The following is a 19761-nucleotide window of genomic DNA, read 5'->3' on the forward strand; positions in this document are numbered from 1 at the left end:
ATCCTCCTTATTATTGCACAAGGCTTTTTGAGAAAAAGCCTTCATACCTTGGAGCAAAGTTCTTCAATGCACTGCCCGAGAAACTCAAAAAGTTGTCAGAACCTACGAAGCTGAAGTCTCCTATAAAAACATGGTCGTCTACACAACCTTTTTATTCAGTTGCTGAATTGAACAGACTTTATTTTGAATGTTTATTAATTATTGTTTCATTGTTCGTTATTCTTTGTATAATGTTGACGTCATTCCAAATTGTAATGATTTTGTAATAAAGGCTGTTTTTATTGTTCGTTGTAATTGTCCGCAGCACAATTATTGCTTTTAATGGCTTGAATAAATTCCTTGAAACTACATTTCAAATATCCAAAGGTTTGACCAAAATGGTATTTAATACATTCACTGAAGTTATTTTGGTAAATATCTAATCTTTCTCTCTATACAATTTACTCTTTCCATCTCTTATTTCCCTCAGTTTATTTTTTCCTCTGAATAGTTATTTTGCTTTATTATTGTACCATAAGATCAATCAGTTTTTGGCAATACACAAGTTATGCATGTATTATACTTTGCTGAACTTTATATTTTATATCTGCATGCTCGAAAAAGTTTAAAAGTATGATCTGTGATTTGGTTGAAGATAAACATTGGAAAATAAATAGCAAATTCCAATCTTTGTTACAATTAATGTAAGAATGTGTTTGTTTGTAATTTTTGTGGGAAAATGTACAAAATTGCGACAAAACTTTTTTAAATAATTTTTCCGGTCCACACCATGTCGAAATATTACTTAAATAATTATAATCTTTAAATATTTCAGCTCATTGTGGAAAACCATATTCACTTAACAATTGTTAAATCAAGCTATTGACTGAAAATGGCTCTCGACAACGAGGACGAAATATTTCAAAAATGTAACTGTGCAAACAATGTTTCAACGCTTTGTGAACTGGAAAACTTAGATGTTAGTTATGACAACAGACAAGTAGGCCTAAGAACTAAGAATACTCTTATGTTTCAAATTTGTTTTTATATAAAATTTTTTTTAAGGCTTACAGGATTATGAACATTTTTCATCGTTATGTACTACAACAACAGAAACACAGTAATTTGAAAATTAGAGTTTCTTTTCTCTTCTTAAAATGTAAAATCCTAAAACGTATTGTTAAGTATGAAATAGAAAGAAATTTAAATATATTTATAAATAATTAAATAGGTTGTTTGTTTTTCATTTTTACATAACAGAAACTATGTCCAATAAACTAAATTCTTTTAATTGGAATATGTCAATGTCACTAGTGCCAAAAACATATCTTTATCATCATCATCTTAAAATTGTACTGAAAATAATTTTAAAACAATTACTTAAGACTTCTTGTGAGTTCTGTAGGTTTAATTGAATCTGTTCAGAGAAATCAAGAATCAAGAAACTTTACTGTCATTAAATACACAAGTGTACAATTATAGACATTGTCATGAACATAATAAACATGTATTATAAATAAAAACTATCATAAACTAAATCATGAAGATAGTATTGTATTTTGTACAGTAAAGACTTGGCAACGTTACAGGTCCTGTGTTCTACAAATTATATGTTGGTATTATTCAGGGAGATAAAATACCAGCATTATTGTAAAAATACTTTATTAAACTTCAAATTTTATATTGTATTGGAGGTGAAAGACCATTTTTACAAAATTATATGATGAGAAGCATTATCTCAGTCAGTCAGGAACTATTCATTTTCCGATAGCCCCGATGTTTGCATTTGTAAGTTTTTCACACGATGAACCAACTCCTCAATATGTTGACGCCTGCAAATAGAACAACTAAATAATTCGAGATACAGTATGGTTTTAAAGTCTATTTTCTCTTCTTAAGAGCTGGCTTTGGTGAAAAGTCCCTGAATTTTACCCCATAAGAGCAATGCTACACTTCAAATATCTTTACATCCTTATTGTTTGCCATATATATACGGAATGTCTCATTTTAAATATAAAACACTTTCAAATTTTACTTTCAAAGTGTACATTTTTTTAATAGTCTAACGAAAAGTACAAAATGCTTGAGAAGTATGAAAGGGCAGCGCATATTAATTGACATCTCCCGTAATTATTCTACTGCAAAAATCTAAGATCATACAAATTGTTTGAAGTTTAATGACATTGTTACTATGGAGCTAAAATCTAGATAACCACCAAAACAGCTGGCTGATTTTTAATTTAAAGATGATACACTCTATGTCTATGTTGATTCATTACAATATGTCTGCTTTGTCTACACTTGTATGTTAGCTGCTAAGTGATACAGACACAATTTTGTATTTCTTTACATAGTTCTTTTTGTAGTTATATAAAAATACAATCTCTATAAGGTTACAGGTAACCTTTTCTGCAAATAAAAGGTAGAATATGAGTTTCAGTTCTGAAATACAGCCATTTCCCTGAAACTCTATCAATTAAATTTTGTTAGATATTTTTAGCTCACTTTTTGTACTATCAGGCAGCCTGTAAAAGAATTGACTGAAATATCTATCAATATTTAAACCAACTACCTTAATAATGAATGGAATACTATTTTAAAAGGATTTCCAGTAGTGCTATTACTATAACTTTGGGGAAAAAACTGTTCATAACAGATAGCAATGTACAATAGCTGTTCAGAAATACTAGATATAACACAGCTATGATGGAAAGGGTTAATTCAATGCAAATTTTGGGTTTAACTATATTTCACCTTCTGCTTATTGTCAGATCTCAGTGGAAGGTGAAATGGAGTTAAACTCAACATTCACAGGAAATACTAGATTATGTATAAAATAGATGAAACAATACAAGACTTACATGTTGTTTAAGTTAGCCTTCATAAAAACTGCTCTGTCCTTGTCCAGGTACAATGGTTTCATTTTTCTCTCTACTATTGCAGTCTGAACCTTCACCTGTAATGTATAAACTCAAACCATCATCCAAGTAATATAACTAACAGTTTGAAAAATATTAAGTTTCATAATGTTAATTCTAATATGACAGCACACCCATGTACAATAACGGCTGTACATTGCTGTACAATAAAGGCCACAATAACATAACATACCACAGTGATGCTATCACAAAATATTGATCAGAATCCAAATATTAAAAATCTGGAGATGTGGCTTGGGAAGAACAGATTATAGAGCCAGTGGCATTTGCTGTGTAGCTAATTTCAAGAGAATGATATTGTGGACATTTTGTCTACGTGAATTATGTATGTTTTATATTTCTACAATTTGTGTATTTTGCCGGCAAAAATTAAGACAATTTTGTTTCAATGGTGTTGTATTACTATGCAAGTTTTTTTTTAACTGTGTGAAAATGAAAAGAATTATAGTACTTAAAGAAATGAGTATGAGTATAGTATGAAAAGAATTAATGGAGCTTATCACTCAAGGTCTAGAAAACTTTCTGCCTATCTTTTTGCACAATATTTCTAGAACAAACCAACCAATACATTTTAAATTTTGCATGAAACTTCAATTCCATATATGCAATATTGAATTCGATGATGGTGCATGTCCCTCCATTGGATTTGCTAGGTTTTAACAAACATTATTACACATTGGTCTTAAGAGTAACCATGATGGCAATGAGAAAACCACACCATGCATAAATTTAAAAACAAACAGTGCAATTATATGACATTTTGACTTATTACATGGTAACATGTGTAATGTAATGAATGAGCTATAGACTTGACAATTTTCATGTAACTCAGCGAAGCCTAGTATGCAGACTTGTGTAGTATACTCCCACCTTTTTTTCAGTTTTCCATAACTTAATTGTTTTCTGTTATTTTTATTTACTTTTTAAGCTTTTCCATTTTGAAATAATGTGCATCAATAACTGCAAATATTTACAAATACTTATCATTTATTCAATCAAGTGGTAGACGGTATTTTAATGTCCAGTGCAATGCACGATCATGGTCTTACTGTTCCTTCTACACTATTTCACTTCCTCATTAATATAGCAAAGAATATAAATGATGATTAGAGAGTAACTTAAATTATTAAAACTATTAAAAGTTACAAAAATGTATAATTTAAGCCGTACTTTTATTTCTGTGATGTAATACTTGTGTTTTATTGCACTGAAAATTATAATGTTTTATTAAGTCAAAAATTATAGAAAGATCTGTTACAAAAATTAAATAAAATCCAGTAGTGAAATATAATACTCAAAATAATGTTATACTATTCAAAGAAACCAGTCTATTTATTTACTAATTCATTTACTGGGGGACTACATTAAATATTGAACTACAATTGATGCAGACTATATAAGAGAGAAATACCTGTGTTGTATAGTAGTTCATTTTTGAAGAAGTTTCTACAAGGCATACGTTAAGGTTCTTAGCCTTATTTTCATAATTCTTTAAATCTTGTGCCATTTTTCTTTCTGCCAAAGTTTTAGTTTTACATTGTTGCTGAAGATTTTCTAAAGTCTCCTTCAACCTAAAATAAAAAATGCTGTAATAAAACTAAATATCTAGTTATTTCTTATGTTTTTCTTGTTTCAAATATTAGTTTATTTCATAATATATTATTCATATATTTTTCAACCAAATACCCTTAAGGATGATCATTAAAAATGTATGATTTGAAAGGATAGCAAGATTATTTTGGCAAAATACATTTATTTATACACTACTCAACGTCATTAAGTTTCAGAAAGCAAATCACCTATTGTTTTTTGTTTGTTTTTTTTTTTGTATAGTTCAAAGCCAATACTGAGCAGGACATCTTTGACTTTGGTGTTTAACACCAAATAATTATATTTATTTCTAAATGTACATGGTTTCAGATAAACACTTCATTATTCCTTGCCAATTTACACCAATAATTAAAAAAAGTTCATATAAGTCAAATTTTTACTCCCAATATTTTATTTATAAATTATATATTTCTTATTTATAACTTTCACTTTATATTGAAAATTTTAAATAAACTCTTCTATAGCTCTATTGGAAAGAGAAGAGTGTGTTAAACATGGATCTGATTAAGTTGTATAATACAACTCATTCCCGTGTTTCCTTACTGATGAAGTAATTTATTCATTTTTTCTATTGACATATGCGGCGAACACCCCACGCATTTCTGTGAAATATGCATGAATATATTGAATTTTATTTCACTCATTAGCTACAATGACTATTACAACCGAATACATAGAGCACCATCACTAGTAAAATATCCAAGTGCCTAACCGCTTAGCCAGCTGACTGTTCTATTTCATTGCTGTTTCCCAGCCGGCACTAAAGATTAAAATGTTCTACTGTGGTGGTTAGTTTATTGAGGTTATGATTATTATTATTTATAATGGCTGATCCATGTTCTTCAAGTGACATTAGGGATATTTTGTATCAGGAAAGTGAGTGTTTTTGATTGATGAGTGATTTTTATCTGATGACGAAATATCTGATAAAGTTTCCTGGCAGATTTTGTTCTTTTTGTATAACTTTTGTACCTTTAGATTCAGTGAATTTAAGCATACTAAACATTTTTTTTCTAATGAAACCGTAAACATTTCAAACATCTGTGTGATGCTAACTCAATGAAGCTATTACCTTTAAAATGTAATTTTGTTATTTTTTTTGTAGAAACATTTTTATAAGTTTGTACCATGTTTTGTTACAGTAAAGTATTCTCTATGCTGATTAAAATTATATTCTATACCATACAGTTGTATTCAACATTTATTCTCTTATGAAAAAACACTGTTAAAATCACTGTATCATTCTAGGTATTTTAACTGTATCAGTTTCAGCATTAATACACTGTAATAATACAGTCAATACTCAAATATTTATTGCGGAGGCAAAAAGTACATTTTTATAGCAAACGTCAAATATCTAATACTTTTGACACTCACTCTGCTCCAATCATCGCCACTTTTTTCACCACCTCAAATCAGGAGTAAGTCTCCTGATTTTGCGGTCTCCCAGTTAAACACCACAAACTCATTCACCCTATAAAACATTTTCAACACTAAACAGTGTTTTAAACGCTTTAAGTGTAGACGAATTTTAAATTTCATTTGGCAAACTGTTGATGATATGAACTCCTGCCTGTGAGGGCAAACATTCATGAACTACCATCCTGTATCTCTTAGTCTGGTAGTTTTCTCTGCCTCTTGTCTCGTACAAGCAAACATCTCGCCAAGTCGGTCAAATTACATTTAAACATACAATGTGACGTTATTTATAAAATGTAGACTTAGCAGAGTCAACAGTTGCAATCTTTTGAAAACTGGCCTGAACGTCTCTTTTAATTTGTAGTTTTGCAATGATGCGTATTGCTTGTTTTTTAAGTTTGAATACTCTAAAAAATTGGTTACTTGCACAAGCGCCCCAAAACACTAGTCTGTAGGTGATATGTGGATAAATTTAAGCCATAATTAGCCATCATCATAACCTGAATAGGGCAGTATTTAGCTACAGACCTCAAAACATAAATGCCTGAGGCTAATTTGGAGCAAATGTAATCGATATGAACATTCCATGTCATACCTTGATCAAAGTAAATTACAAGGAATATTGACGAACAGACCTCTTCTAGTATCGCATCATCCAACACGATGCCCGGGCCATATTCGCAGCCTGTTGAGCGCAAAGAAAAATTAAGAACATTGGATTTTGAAAAATTTGTTTTTAGATTGAGGTTGTGAAAATTCTGTTTACTGCAACAAAGGTGTTTTGTTCTTCTACTAATTTTGAAGTTTCATTAAAAAAAGAACCATATTATCAGCACACTGCACAATTCTTCCATGTGATAGTGATGATTCGATGGCACTGACATAAAGCAGGAAGAAGATAGGACTGAGAATAGATCCTTGTTGTACTCCATAAATCATTTTCATTGAATTATAAACATGGTTTGAAATTTAGACAACTTGAGATATGTGTCTTAAAAATGAATTAAGCCACAAGAGAGGAACGCCTTGGACGCCATGGGTCCCCCATATGTCAAGCAGCATGAGATGGTCAACATAATCGAATGCTTTAGATAAATCGAGAAACACACTTAATGTGTGATTTGACCTTCTAGCCCCTCTACAAACATCTCGACAAAACTCACAACTGTGGCTATTATCGATTTAAACTTTCTAAATGCAAATTGTTCGTTCGAGAGTTTAATGTATTTGTTAAGAAACTGAAGCATTCATAGAACAAAAAAGACAGGCCGATAATTATTAATGAGTGTGGAGTCGTCTTTTTTAAATTGGAATTACTTTTGAAATTTGTAGGAGTGAGGGGAAAACTCCTATGTGAAATGACAGATTAATTAACACAGTCAAAGGTCTCATAATATACTTGAAGCATTGCTTGATGAGCCACATTGACATTAAATTAGTATCATTGAACTTTTTTCATGAAAGCTTTTTTTCTTTGCTTCAAGGGGAGGGGGAAATCTCTACCAGATACCTTACAGTTTTGATGGAAGCTGCTGAATATTTCTATCCACCTCTTCCTCAACGACAAATATAGTCTATCACCTTATCCTAACTTATTAATGAAACTCTCGTATTTAGGTTTCAATAATAATAATTAACACTCTCATAGCACTCAGATGTGGAATGCAACAACAGTTATATAAGGAACAAGAATATTTTATTAGCTTTATGTCAGTATGAAACAAATTTTTTATATAATTAGTTTCATTGGAACTAACCAATAAAAGTATTAAAGATTTTGGTGCAAAAATAAAATACTTAAAAAAGGCTGTTGTTTCAAAATTAAATAGATCTAAATAAGAGTGCTCAGAATGAAAGCAATTCACAATTTGTAAGATTAGGATCATTTATTTTGTAATAAAATGTAAATTTTTTCAAAAGTCTGGAAATATTTACAAAAGTAGCAAGTTAAGTAGCAAGACTTAGTTAAGAGTAATATTTTACTTACTGACATTGTTCAGAACATCTTTTGTGGGCACCACAGAATACAGTACATGTAATGACTCAGTTGGTAATTAATTGTGAACAAACACAAAATAACTTTCAATTTCCAATTCAATACTTAGGCTGTGGAGGTGGAGGAAGTAAGCAGTGTCAGAAGGTGCCTTCTTCTTAGGTTTTGGGACTTGGGAGTGAAAATAGCTGCTTTCCTGTTCATACAGCACACAGGGAGGATAGGAAAAGGAAATGTAGTTCTCTTCTTTGTCAGTGAATACTACTAGCTGAACTGAGCCACAGCTAGTATCTTTAAATAATGTATACAATAGAGTGGACGGTAGTGACACTATCTTGCCAGCCTCATATTATATACGATTAAGAAGAGTCTACTTGTATAAATGGTCTGAGGTAACACTCACCTTTCACTTAACTCAATATGTTTATTCTGAGCTAGTTTTCGAGCGGCCTCTAATCTGTTCATAGTTTCTTTTAACTGTTCTCGGCTCTGCTCCTGATCCAAAAGTTGTTTCTGTTGACACATCAGCTGGCACTGCAATTCATCTACCCTGTCACAATTATAATATGTTCAGATCTACACCAAAACTCATACAGCAACATTTTAATGTACTTTTAGCACTACAATATCAAAAATTAAGAGTTCAAGGAGTTTTTACATTCTGAAAATGACGTTCTTGGGTTTTATCAGATTTTAAAAGGAAACCATTAGATTGAAACCTGTTGTATTTGATTTAATAAATCTTTCATGGTTACAATTGGCCAACTAAGAGAAACATTTTTTAAAGTGTTTCAACAGACTTTAAGAGTGGTTAAGTTTTACTGATTAAAAGGAGACAAGTAATACAATTCTTAAAATAGTATGGAAATATCTTCAAACACTCCTAATGGTTGCTAGACCTCAGACAAAATGGAAAACAAAAAATTAATATGATAAAGATAGTTTTGATGCCATAAAGAACAATATTCTCTTTTGAAAGACCGACCAATATTCCATCATACCAATACTCTATTGGTAGTGCAAAAAATCAACACATCACTTACTGCAAGACGTCTATACTTACTTAGATTCAATGGTTTCAACGGCTTTGACATGACGAACGAATATTTCCTCCCGACAGAGTTGTGTGAAGTTGGTCAATACCTGAAACATGGAAAAATCCATTTAACTTCACAAAGTTGTGGATATTTTTATGTTTTGAACTTTGGATTGCCAATATTCTTAATTTAACTGCTGCTAATATACAATACAAAATTAAGACATTAATTTGACAATGTTACAACCAACGATTGAATGATGTCATGATTACTCTAGTAATGCTATGGTCAAAACAACACAATCTACCTGTCTTGTTATGACCTGAACCTAGAATGCGATTGTACAAGATGGGACGAGTAAACTTTCTTTTTTGAACCTAAAATAAAACACACTACAGGCTTCATTCTGCTTTATTATTATTTTCAGTCTACCGTACAAGATTAGAAATTTGACTTTAACACAATCCTACACACAATGTTTTTAAATGTTTCCCTCTATTGTCAATACACTGATTCATTCAGTTAATAGCAAAAGTTGAATCACTCTTTCAAGCATATCAACCAGACTATCAATTTTGCCTTGCATGTTGTTCCATAAATCTTCCAGGATGTTGGGATAATATTTGTAAAATTGAGAATTGAGATAACTCAACAGGAAATATTATGTTTAATCAGGATGAGTTAAGTCAGATGACTATGCAGGCCAGTTTATACAATGTGGCATGAGCTCTTCCTCCAAAAATTGAGAAATGCGCCTTATTAGTATGTTTAAGGCTTGAATGGTAGATTTACTTTTCTGAAAACCAAACTGCAGGGTTTTTAAAAGACTGTTTCGAGGTAAGCACAAATTTGTTTTTTTAAAGCCTCTAAAAATGTTCCAAAAAGTAGAATAATGGAGGCAGGTCGCTAACTCTCTGGCTTATATCTTGAACCTTTTTGAGAACAGGGCAAATAAAAGAGATTTTCAATTCCTTAGGGAAATACCTATTCTTTAGGCCCAAATTAAAACAGTAAGTGAGAATAACATTTATATGGGAATATCTTTTCAGAGACTATAGACATGTCAACTATCAGAATTATTTCAATTTTTTAAACCATTAAGAATGCTTTCCAGTGTGATTTCAATCCACTAAAAGGTTTTGGTTGATTGCTGAATATTGTTTTCCTTTAGTAACTTATACAAGCTGTTAGAAGTATTACCAAGATGTTTTTTTTTTTATTTCTGTAACAAAGAAAATGAAAATACTGATTGCAAATGTCTGGCTAATACTACGAGGGCTGTTTTTTTTTCAACTTCCGATCGTGCCGCTAGATGGCTGGGCGAGCGGTATCGGCCAGCAATGCGCGGCAGTCGACTGCGCACCTCTCCCACTACAACCTCACTCAATTTCAGACGGCCGACGCCATTTCCAATTTATCTAGCGACACATAAACATGGCTACCATGATAGAATCTCCCGCCAAGTGTGAGTTGAGAAGTGTCATTCGTTTCTTGCAAGCTGAAGGGTTATCTGCAGCAGAAATTCACCGTAGAATGGAACGAGTATACGGTGAAAGCTTTATGAGTGACAGTGCAGTGCGTGATTGGTGTAGGAAATTTAAAGATGGACGAGTTGACATTCATGATGAAGGGGGCCAAGGACGAAAGTCGGTCGCAAACGAAGACCTCGTTGATCGAGTTGACCAAAGTGTAAGAAGCAATCGAAGGTTTACGATTACGGAGCTATCCAATCAGTTTCCTGAGATTTCAAGGTCAGCCCTATACTCTATCGTAACTGAAAAGTTAGGCTACAAAAAACTTTGTGCGCGATGGGTGCCGAAGATGTTGTCTGATGACCACAAAGCTCGGCGAATGGCGTCAGCAACGTCTTTTCTGAACCGCTATGAAGCTGATGGCGAAGATTTTTTGATCAAAATCGTGACAGGAGATGAGACATGGGTTCTGTACGACACCCCAGAAACGAAACAGCAGTCCCAACAATGGATGCATTCAAACTCTCCAAACAAACCCAAAAAAATTCAAAAAAACTTTCAACAACAAAAAGATTATGGCCACAGTGTTTTGGGATCAAAAAGGTGTATTGCTTGTTGAGTTTTTAGAGCCAGGTACCACAATCAATGCGGAAGGATACTGCGGTACGTTACAACGTTTGCGGAGAGCTATCCAGAACAAAAGGAGAGGAATGCTCACATCGGGAGTAGTGCTCATTCATGACAACGCCCGTCCTCACAGTGCTGCTTTGACAAAGCGTCTTCTTGACGGTTTTTAAATGGGATGTTTTTTGACCATCCGGCGTATAGTCCTGACTTAGCGCCGAGTGACTATCACCTTTTCCCGGAACTGAAGAAGATGCTAGGAGGGCAGAGCTTCCGAACAGACGACGCGCTGCGAGACGCCGTGAAGACCCATCTCAAATCACTGGCGGCAAACTTCTATGAAGAAGGTATTAAGAAGCTTGTACTCAGGTATGAAAAATGCCTCAATTTAAATGGCGATTATGTTGAAAAGTAACTAATAATGTACCTAACTTTTGATAATAAATTTATTTAATTACTCTCCCTAGTTTTATTTTTATATCACATCGGAAGTTGAAAAAAAAACAGCCCTCGTAGATGTACTGTGCTTGAAATCAGAAGTCATTGTGTTTAATTTTGCAAGTGACTTGCACTTTTAATGATTTTTGAAGAAATTTTACACATTACAATTTTTATACTCATGGTTATTCTGTCATACTCATGTGAGAGGCTAATGTCATGTACAGATTGCCAATAGACTTTGCAGGCAGAACAAATTTTAAATTCTTAACAGTATTAATGAGATGGTTGTTTTCTAAACGTTATAGTGAGAGATTTTTAAAGTGAGAGATCTGTACTTAAAGTACATATTATTCTCTTAAGATAACTCCTAAAAAGAAAGTATAAAAATTAAATGAACAGGTATGTTGTATTTTATGGTCATCCCATATAAGTATCCTTTGACACTTATGATCAACTTTTGTGTGAGAACTCCCAAGTATGGGATTTATTTGGAACCTTGTAATCATTCCAGCAATAATAATGGGTTCACCACACAATGTCTCTCAGTGTCAGTACTATTATAATCACCATTTACTATTATAATTTCAAACTGTGTAATGATACCCTAAGTGTATACAGTATCACAAAATTTTATATTTTTCAAAATAAGGTAACAAATACAGTCTTACCTGAAGATTAAATTTTAAATCGTCACCATCACCTTTATATTCAGCTATAAATTTGGAAGGAATTTTTGAAAGCTTCAGTATATTTCTTACTTCCTCCTGAAATGTTACTTCATCTTCCTGCAAAAAAATACAATGTATGAATACAAGATAATTTTTAACTAACTTCATGTGTAATAAACATGTCAGCAAATATGGCATTTTTTCAATAAACAATATGAGTAAATGTTATAGTTTTTTGCATATTAGTTTGAAAATACGCATTTTAACTGATTAATGTTTACGATTAATTAACTATTGTATTCATATTTAGACAATGGTTAAAAAAATCTTTATCTCTGCATTCTGGGATGTGTCAAAGAACATAGTACCAGTTTTTTATGGTCTTCAAAAGGATGTTAATCCTGGTATGAGCAGTGCAATTCTTTCCTGTGTCAGTACATCAATCGTTGTTGACATTAAGCATATCTGCAACCTATTATGTAGTTAAAAAAAACAGAACTACAATATGAAATGCAACACACTCCCTATCACTAAGAAAACTCTCTATTATGTATTGGTAGAATACTCTTCCTTCCCAATTCATCCTGTATCCTCACTCTAGGACTGGATTCATTCTACCTCCAACATGGACATCATCTGAAACTCAATAAAACTGAGGAACCGTTTTCGACCAGCTGTATCACACAGAAGCCATGGATGCCCATGCACAGAAAACGAGTCCATGTGTTAAGAAGTGAATAGTGGTTTGGTATATTTGTGCTTTAGTAGTTTAAAGAAGATGGAACATATCAATGCAATGAGTTTATCCAATTAACAAAGGAAAAAATACACACTACCATAAAATATCAGTCAGATCTTGTGATAATCTAAGCTTAAGGACACCTGCATAGGAGAGACATGGACATTTGATTTTCAATTAGAATGTTTCAACATTATTATAAACATTGGATTTTAGTTAACAATAAACAAAATTTTAGTAGTTAAGTACATTTCTAAATGTCCAAGAATAAGCAGCATATTCTAAAGACTAATGTTTAAAATAGTATAAGAGAACACTTTTTACATTAAGTCTAAAACTACACAAATTATTAAATTATAACAATTTGTTTCCATTTTTAAGTATGTAATGTAAGTTTAGTTTTAAACAGTTAAAGCCAATTTTAAACTCATGAACATATCTACAGAAAATATAATGTGCTGTACTGTACATCTCTGTGAGTGATCAACGGGCCTGTCCAGTGTCCGTGTGGCAGTCTCTATATGAACCAATGGTTGGCTAGACTCGAACAAAGCCGAGACACATGATGGGCCCGTCGACTGGTAAAGAACCAGACAGGCGGTCCGCTACCCCTCGAGAGGCCTGTTCTGTATCCGTGTCTGTGCCATGTGTCATGGTTCATATACCTCAATGGTTGCTAAAAACTGATGAGACAGACCCATTCCATTGAGCGGCTATGTGTCCATAGACTTTATACTCTCTCACTGTAAGAGAATGAACAACCAACTATCCTTTTTAAACCAAGATTACTTTAATAAAGTGCTTCAGTTAATAACTAAAGTAACTATTTTTACTTCAGTTAAAAATATAAATCTTACATTGACAGCTTTTAAAAAACATTTGTGATAGAGAAAACAAATTTATTTCAAGAAAAATAGTTATGGAATGTGAGAATAAGGTAAGTCAAGTCTAAACGTACGACAATGTATTATATACAGCAATGTACCTACTGAGCATTAATTGCAAAAAGCAAAAATGTGTATTTTTTGTTTTGTTCCATGACAAATGATATGGGTTAGCTTTTGTATGTTTGAGATGCCCAATGGCTGAGTTGTCTAAGATGTTGGACATTGATTCTCAGTTAGAGATACGCAAGTTCAAATCCTGTCTGTGACCATTGCATTTTTATCAGTACCATCGACTTTGTAGTGTATCGATTCTTCCCTTTATTCTGTTTGATAAGATCCTTGAATAGACCAGTGGTCCATGAGGATAGTCAGAATAAGGTTTAAAAGGAGATTGGCATCTCCTTTAAAGAAAAAAATTAAAATTAAATTTAAAACAAAATTAGTTTAAATGAATCTGTAAAACATTCCTTAAACCTCATTTTAGGAATGATAGAATTATAGTCAATAACTGCTTGACATTCTCAAAACAACATATCAAGCTCTGAACCTGATTTTCATATTTTAAGGGTTTATCTAGTATTTAATAAAATACAAAATTACATAAACTTATATATGTGTATATATATACATATATATATATATATATGTATATATACACACACATATGTATATATATACACAAATATATATATATATATATATATATATATATATATATATAAGTGACTTCTGTATAGACTACATACACATAATTATTAGTGACACTAACTTACCTTTGTTTGTGGTTCTGAAAGAGGTCCTTCAAATAAAATATCATCATCTGGTACTTTTATTTTCATTTTAAACAATTTTGAATCCAAGAATAGTTTTATTAATTAATATCTTGAAATAATTACCTAAAAATAATAGACAAATTAGCCTACTTTTAACCCCAGCATTTTATATATCAGACAATAGAAGGCTGGTTAAATGTCTGACAACTATCATATAGGATGTCTCCATATTTTCATGTAGCTGGCTTATAAAATTTCCAATTAATGCCACCAATGTTTTGTATATTGATGATTGAACAAACCTGTTACACGCAAAACTCACAAACCTCTCTATTAGCATTATATTTTGCCTTCTGTGGAAGTAGTTTAGATGTCAGTGTCAGCTATCTAACAATGTAACCCATTATTTACTGTTCATCAATAAATGAGTTTCGGTGATTGCAACCTCTCATTTATCGTTTTATAATTGGTCAAAATGAGTAAAGATTGTACAGAAAAATCTCTAGTGTGTGAAAATAAGAATAAAAGCATTGAGAAAATCAACTCCAACAACCAATCAATCAACTTCAATTTCTTTCATATTTTATGATGATTAGGCAATTCAAAGAAAGTGGGAATCATAAAAGTTAAATGTCAGAAAGCCATTATTGATGTTACAGAGCATAAATACATTCATTGTTTTTCTTCTTTGGCAGAAGTATAGGTGGTGCCAAAGGTGTGTTTTCAATAGGTTAATAACATTAATCTCATTACTGGTGTGGATTTTAAAAAGTGTAAAATCATGTAAAGAAATTCAACTATAACTTACAAACCTAATAAATAATGTACAAAAACTAATGTTAATTTAATAAGTGAGCAAACATAACCTAACCATAATTTCATAATTTCTTATGTACATAAGTTAGAACCTACTTACTTACAAACCACCTGGTAACTTACGATCACATCAATGCTTGTTTTCTGATTGAAAGACAATACACAATTACACAACAAACTTATACTCTTACTCTGAAAAATTACAATGATCAATTAAAAAATTAATACAGTAATTTAATTTAATTTGTAAATTAGCTGCTCTCATAATTTACACTAAAAAGCATATAATAATTTTCCAAACTAAATAATGGTAATAGAGTTAACGCCCAGTAGTTAAATAATGGATGCCACAGTTAAAAACAAGGCAGTGAAGATACTACCACATAGGGTGGTTGTTAATACTATATTATGCTGAATTTACCACAGACCACTTGGATAAACTATCGGGAGTAGATAACTCTGAAAACATAAATAACATGATGTACAATACACAGGTATAACCACAACATGACATTTCCACTTCCAATACTAAAAAGGGTGGTTTGTGATTTCTATCCTTAAAAAATATAACTTAAGAGTTTTATTCAGGAGGATGAGCAGATTATGTTATTAACTATGATTGACAACTCCAGCCCTTAATTTCACTGATAGGCCTCCTCTTCACTATTTTCTTTTGAAAACAAAAACAAATAGGGGCTGCAGTATAATAGGCGGCCATCACCACATTCGAATCATCAATATTTATGATTATCTACCAAAACTAAAATGTCAACCAAACTACATTACAGGTATTTCACATTACAGTAGTCTTTGTTCAGCTGTTTTTATATAAAAAAATAATTTAACTTAATAAATTAAAAAATGTCTGAGTTGCGCGTGTTTATTAAATGTAAAAAACAAAGCAGTCTGTAACATTTAGTTACTGTTTGCTACTTTGAAGGATAAATGTGTCTGACAGCTTGTTGCGTATGTCCATTACCGTTTTATTTGAGACCATTATTAAAACACCATACATATCATATTAGTTTGTTCGAATTAATTTAAATAGACCACTGTGTAATTACTAATGGTTCTAAAATGGTTTTCCCCTCACTATCCCACCCTACTTCATAGCCAGTTCCCACTACTTTCCTAAGCGAGAGAAGAAAATGTTGGACGACATTCATTGAAACCTAACCTATAAACTTACAAATGTAATTTGTTCACTAAATAAAACCATCTACAAGTTGACACATTACATAACTAAATATAAATTCATTGTTAATTGTTACACCGGAAGCGGGCTGAACAAAAATAAACCATAAAAGTCACAACAACATAGTTGGTTATTTTTTGCGACAGATTTGCATGTAGGCTAGACCTCAAAAATATAAAACGGCTCCAGTAAGATACATATACAGAACTAATTTTAAATAACTATAATTGGAACGTCTTTGTATTCAATTGTTAAATGGTTGTAAGTATTTACTTAGGCACTTCACATTAGGATTAGGCATATTTGGGCTGCAGCAAAGTAAATGGACACCACAATCATATCAGGGACCAAATTATTGATTATAAATACCTAAACTGTTGAATACAAACGTTCCAATTAGGCTATAATTATTTAAAATTAGGGGTAGACTTTAATAAGCGTCCTACACTCGTTGTTCAGTTGTTTTTATTGAATGGATGGATGGATGTTGTTATCCAAATGAATAATTCAATATTACAATTTATTTAACTTAGCATATGATTTCAACTTATTAGTTATAGTAATTTTAGTGTAAACAACAAACAGCAAGAAGTATTTAATATTTTGAGACTGAAAATGGCGATGAATATGAGAAAAAATGTGAGATATTTCTTACAAGTGACCAGATTTGTTTAAGTGGTTTCAACATTTGGGTTTGGCTCCTGGTAACCAACCCTTGGGGAGAATTCTTTCCTCCATTTCACAAAAGCGGTTACTCATTAATATCAAGCTGGGCAAGTTATAAAATATTGTAAGGTTTCTTTGATATCTAAGTCTAGGCCATAGTTGGTTTTGTTGTTTTGTAATGTTAGTGTTTTAAAAATTGTTTTTCAAATTGTAATTTACGGGATTCTTCTTGTTACTGTAATTTATCAGAACTGTATTTGTATACAATTTTTACTTAACAAAGTTGGATAATATATTTTGTTCGATAAAAATAACCGGAAGATTAGTGTAGGCCGCTCATTAAAGTCTCCCCCCCCCAATGCGACTAACAGAGCTAAAAGTATATATGACCTTGAACATACATTTAACTTTATAACTTTCAGCTTGAATTGTTATACAAATAAAATTCTTTCTAATAGTTCTAATTAAGTTAGTTTGGTAGAATAAGACTATGGTTAGCTTGGTGCTGTTGGTATATAGGCCCAACTCTAATTTCAATAATATTAAGGTAAACGCAAAGAAATTAATGTTCTAAAAAGTATTGTTTGGGTACTATTACAAACGAAATCTACTCTTAAAAAAGTAAATAGCAGTGTTATTAAAATTTACCTTCTAGTATTTTCGATATCGAGACTAGCCTCATCTGAATGAAATCTGACATGTACAATTTTACCCTGCATATAAAAATATCAGACTTATAAGTTGAATATAAAAGCACTTACTTTAGTAGATTAACAGATTAACACATATAAATGAATTTTAATAATATAAACACCGATTTCGTAGAAACTGTTTCTGAGCTTTCAGGTTAAATTTCGGTTTGTTTTCGTCATTCGTGTTGTTCAAATGGAAATGGAATGTTTGGAATGTCCCACCATATGGGTCGCCTAAAAAGACCACCAATCAATGTATTCATAATACCAACTGTAAATGATCAAACAGCATGAGTATTTGTACCCGTTTTTAACAACATTTATAATCATAAAAAATATACCTGAGTATCAGTGTTTTTTGTTGATTTTAATTATATGATATGTACTATTTACTATGCTGTATAACATTATAGGTGTAAATATCTGTTAGATTTAATAAACACAATTAAATATATGTATCACCTCAGTTATAGGGTGCATTTTGACCAAACAACCTTTGCATTGTTATAAATCATAATCATAGTACTATCTGTTCATGTACAGCTTTTTCAAGAGACAGTTATCTGATATATTTTATTGTAATTCTTTGTTATTTTTCTTCCTCAGCAACTAAAATAATAATAATTTTATTCCATCAATAAAATTTACAAAACAAAATTCACAAATATTTCTTTGGAATTTACTGAACACTATTACCAGTAGTGTTGCCAGTGATATATTTAAATAATAGTTTTAAGATACTTAATATAGAGTCTAGCAAACTTGAATAATGATATAAGATTGAGCCTCCAATTATGCTGTTTATTTGAAATACTATTGGTGTGAAAGAATATTAAAAAGTGCATGAATATCCATATTAATATTGTTAAATAACGTCGGCTAACAGTGATTTTACTACCATTGGTTGCCCAACCTGTTTGGAGAGCAATATAATATAGCAGGTACAAAATAGAGAATACTAAAAAGAGTTCTCTCCTATTAATACAATTTTATTTGTTGAAGGATTTGAAAGTAAACGTTTTTCAATCTATAGACTTGAATTTATATACAAATAAAGATAAAGGAACATATTATGAGACTTCAGCTCAGAAGAAACATAGATTAAGCTAGAACTATGAAATAGAGAATGACACAAGTAGGGAAGAACCTAAACATACAGGTAGATTTTTTAGATACAAAAGTAAACTATGAACATTCAGCTTTAATATTGAGCAGTAATGTAAAACCACATAAGGAACAGCAGATAATAAATGTAGACTATTGCAATGAAAATATTTGTAATGCTATGCTATTTATTATATCATTCTCCCCAGCTTCAGTTTGTGCCGTAGTTGTGTATGTACCGTGGTGGTATCCGATCTGTGAACGCCGTGATTGGGAACTACTAGTTTGAGGTAAAGAATGTCTATCTTGTGATGAATAGATATACGTACGTATTTGAATCATCTGTGGTGGACATTTGTAAATTAATCTCCGTGGCATGATCCGGTGGTTCATGCATAAGAGAGTTTCTTGAATCACTTACTGAATTTTGATTTTCATGTGTCAGGTTCTGATACTGGAGATAGTATATGATTATTACTGTTTTCTCTCATTCCTCTGAGAGTTTAACGTGTGCGAGCCGGTATTCCCTTGAATGAGTATAACTTCTCTCGCTAAAGGGTCAAATTTGCTAGATCAGTTGTGATTACAAATTAGGACAAGGCCAGGCAGAGAAAGGCATTTTGGAACTAAATTACCATAGTGAGATTTCCTAGGATGCTTTAACATAAACTCGTGTGGAGTGGTAATTGTAGATGTACATAGGAAA

The 19761-nt window shown here is 31.7% G+C and overlaps 1 protein-coding gene across 2 annotated transcripts; it reads right to left on the bottom strand.

The window, feature by feature from the left end:
- Positions 1-1624: 1624 nt before the first annotated feature.
- LOC124357338 lies at positions 1625-18172 on the bottom strand. 2 transcript variants are annotated; one of them, XM_046809034.1, is made up of 8 exons: positions 18021-18172; positions 14583-14705; positions 12184-12300; positions 9005-9084; positions 8345-8491; positions 4330-4489; positions 2841-2935; positions 1625-1811 (listed from the first exon to the last, which is right to left on the bottom strand). In XM_046809034.1, exons 2-8 carry the CDS (start codon positions 14646-14648, stop codon positions 1733-1735), a joined length of 744 nt encoding a protein of 247 aa, XP_046664990.1. In that variant the 5' UTR covers positions 14649-14705; positions 18021-18172; the 3' UTR covers positions 1625-1732. The 2 variants fall into 2 exon arrangements, with proteins under 2 accessions (XP_046664990.1, XP_046664989.1); XM_046809033.1 differs by having other exon boundaries at positions 17908-18162.
- Positions 18173-19761: the final 1589 nt, after the last annotated feature.

Source organism: Homalodisca vitripennis, chromosome 3, assembly GCF_021130785.1.
Source record: "Homalodisca vitripennis isolate AUS2020 chromosome 3, UT_GWSS_2.1, whole genome shotgun sequence".
Taxonomy (NCBI): domain Eukaryota; kingdom Metazoa; phylum Arthropoda; class Insecta; order Hemiptera; family Cicadellidae; genus Homalodisca; species Homalodisca vitripennis.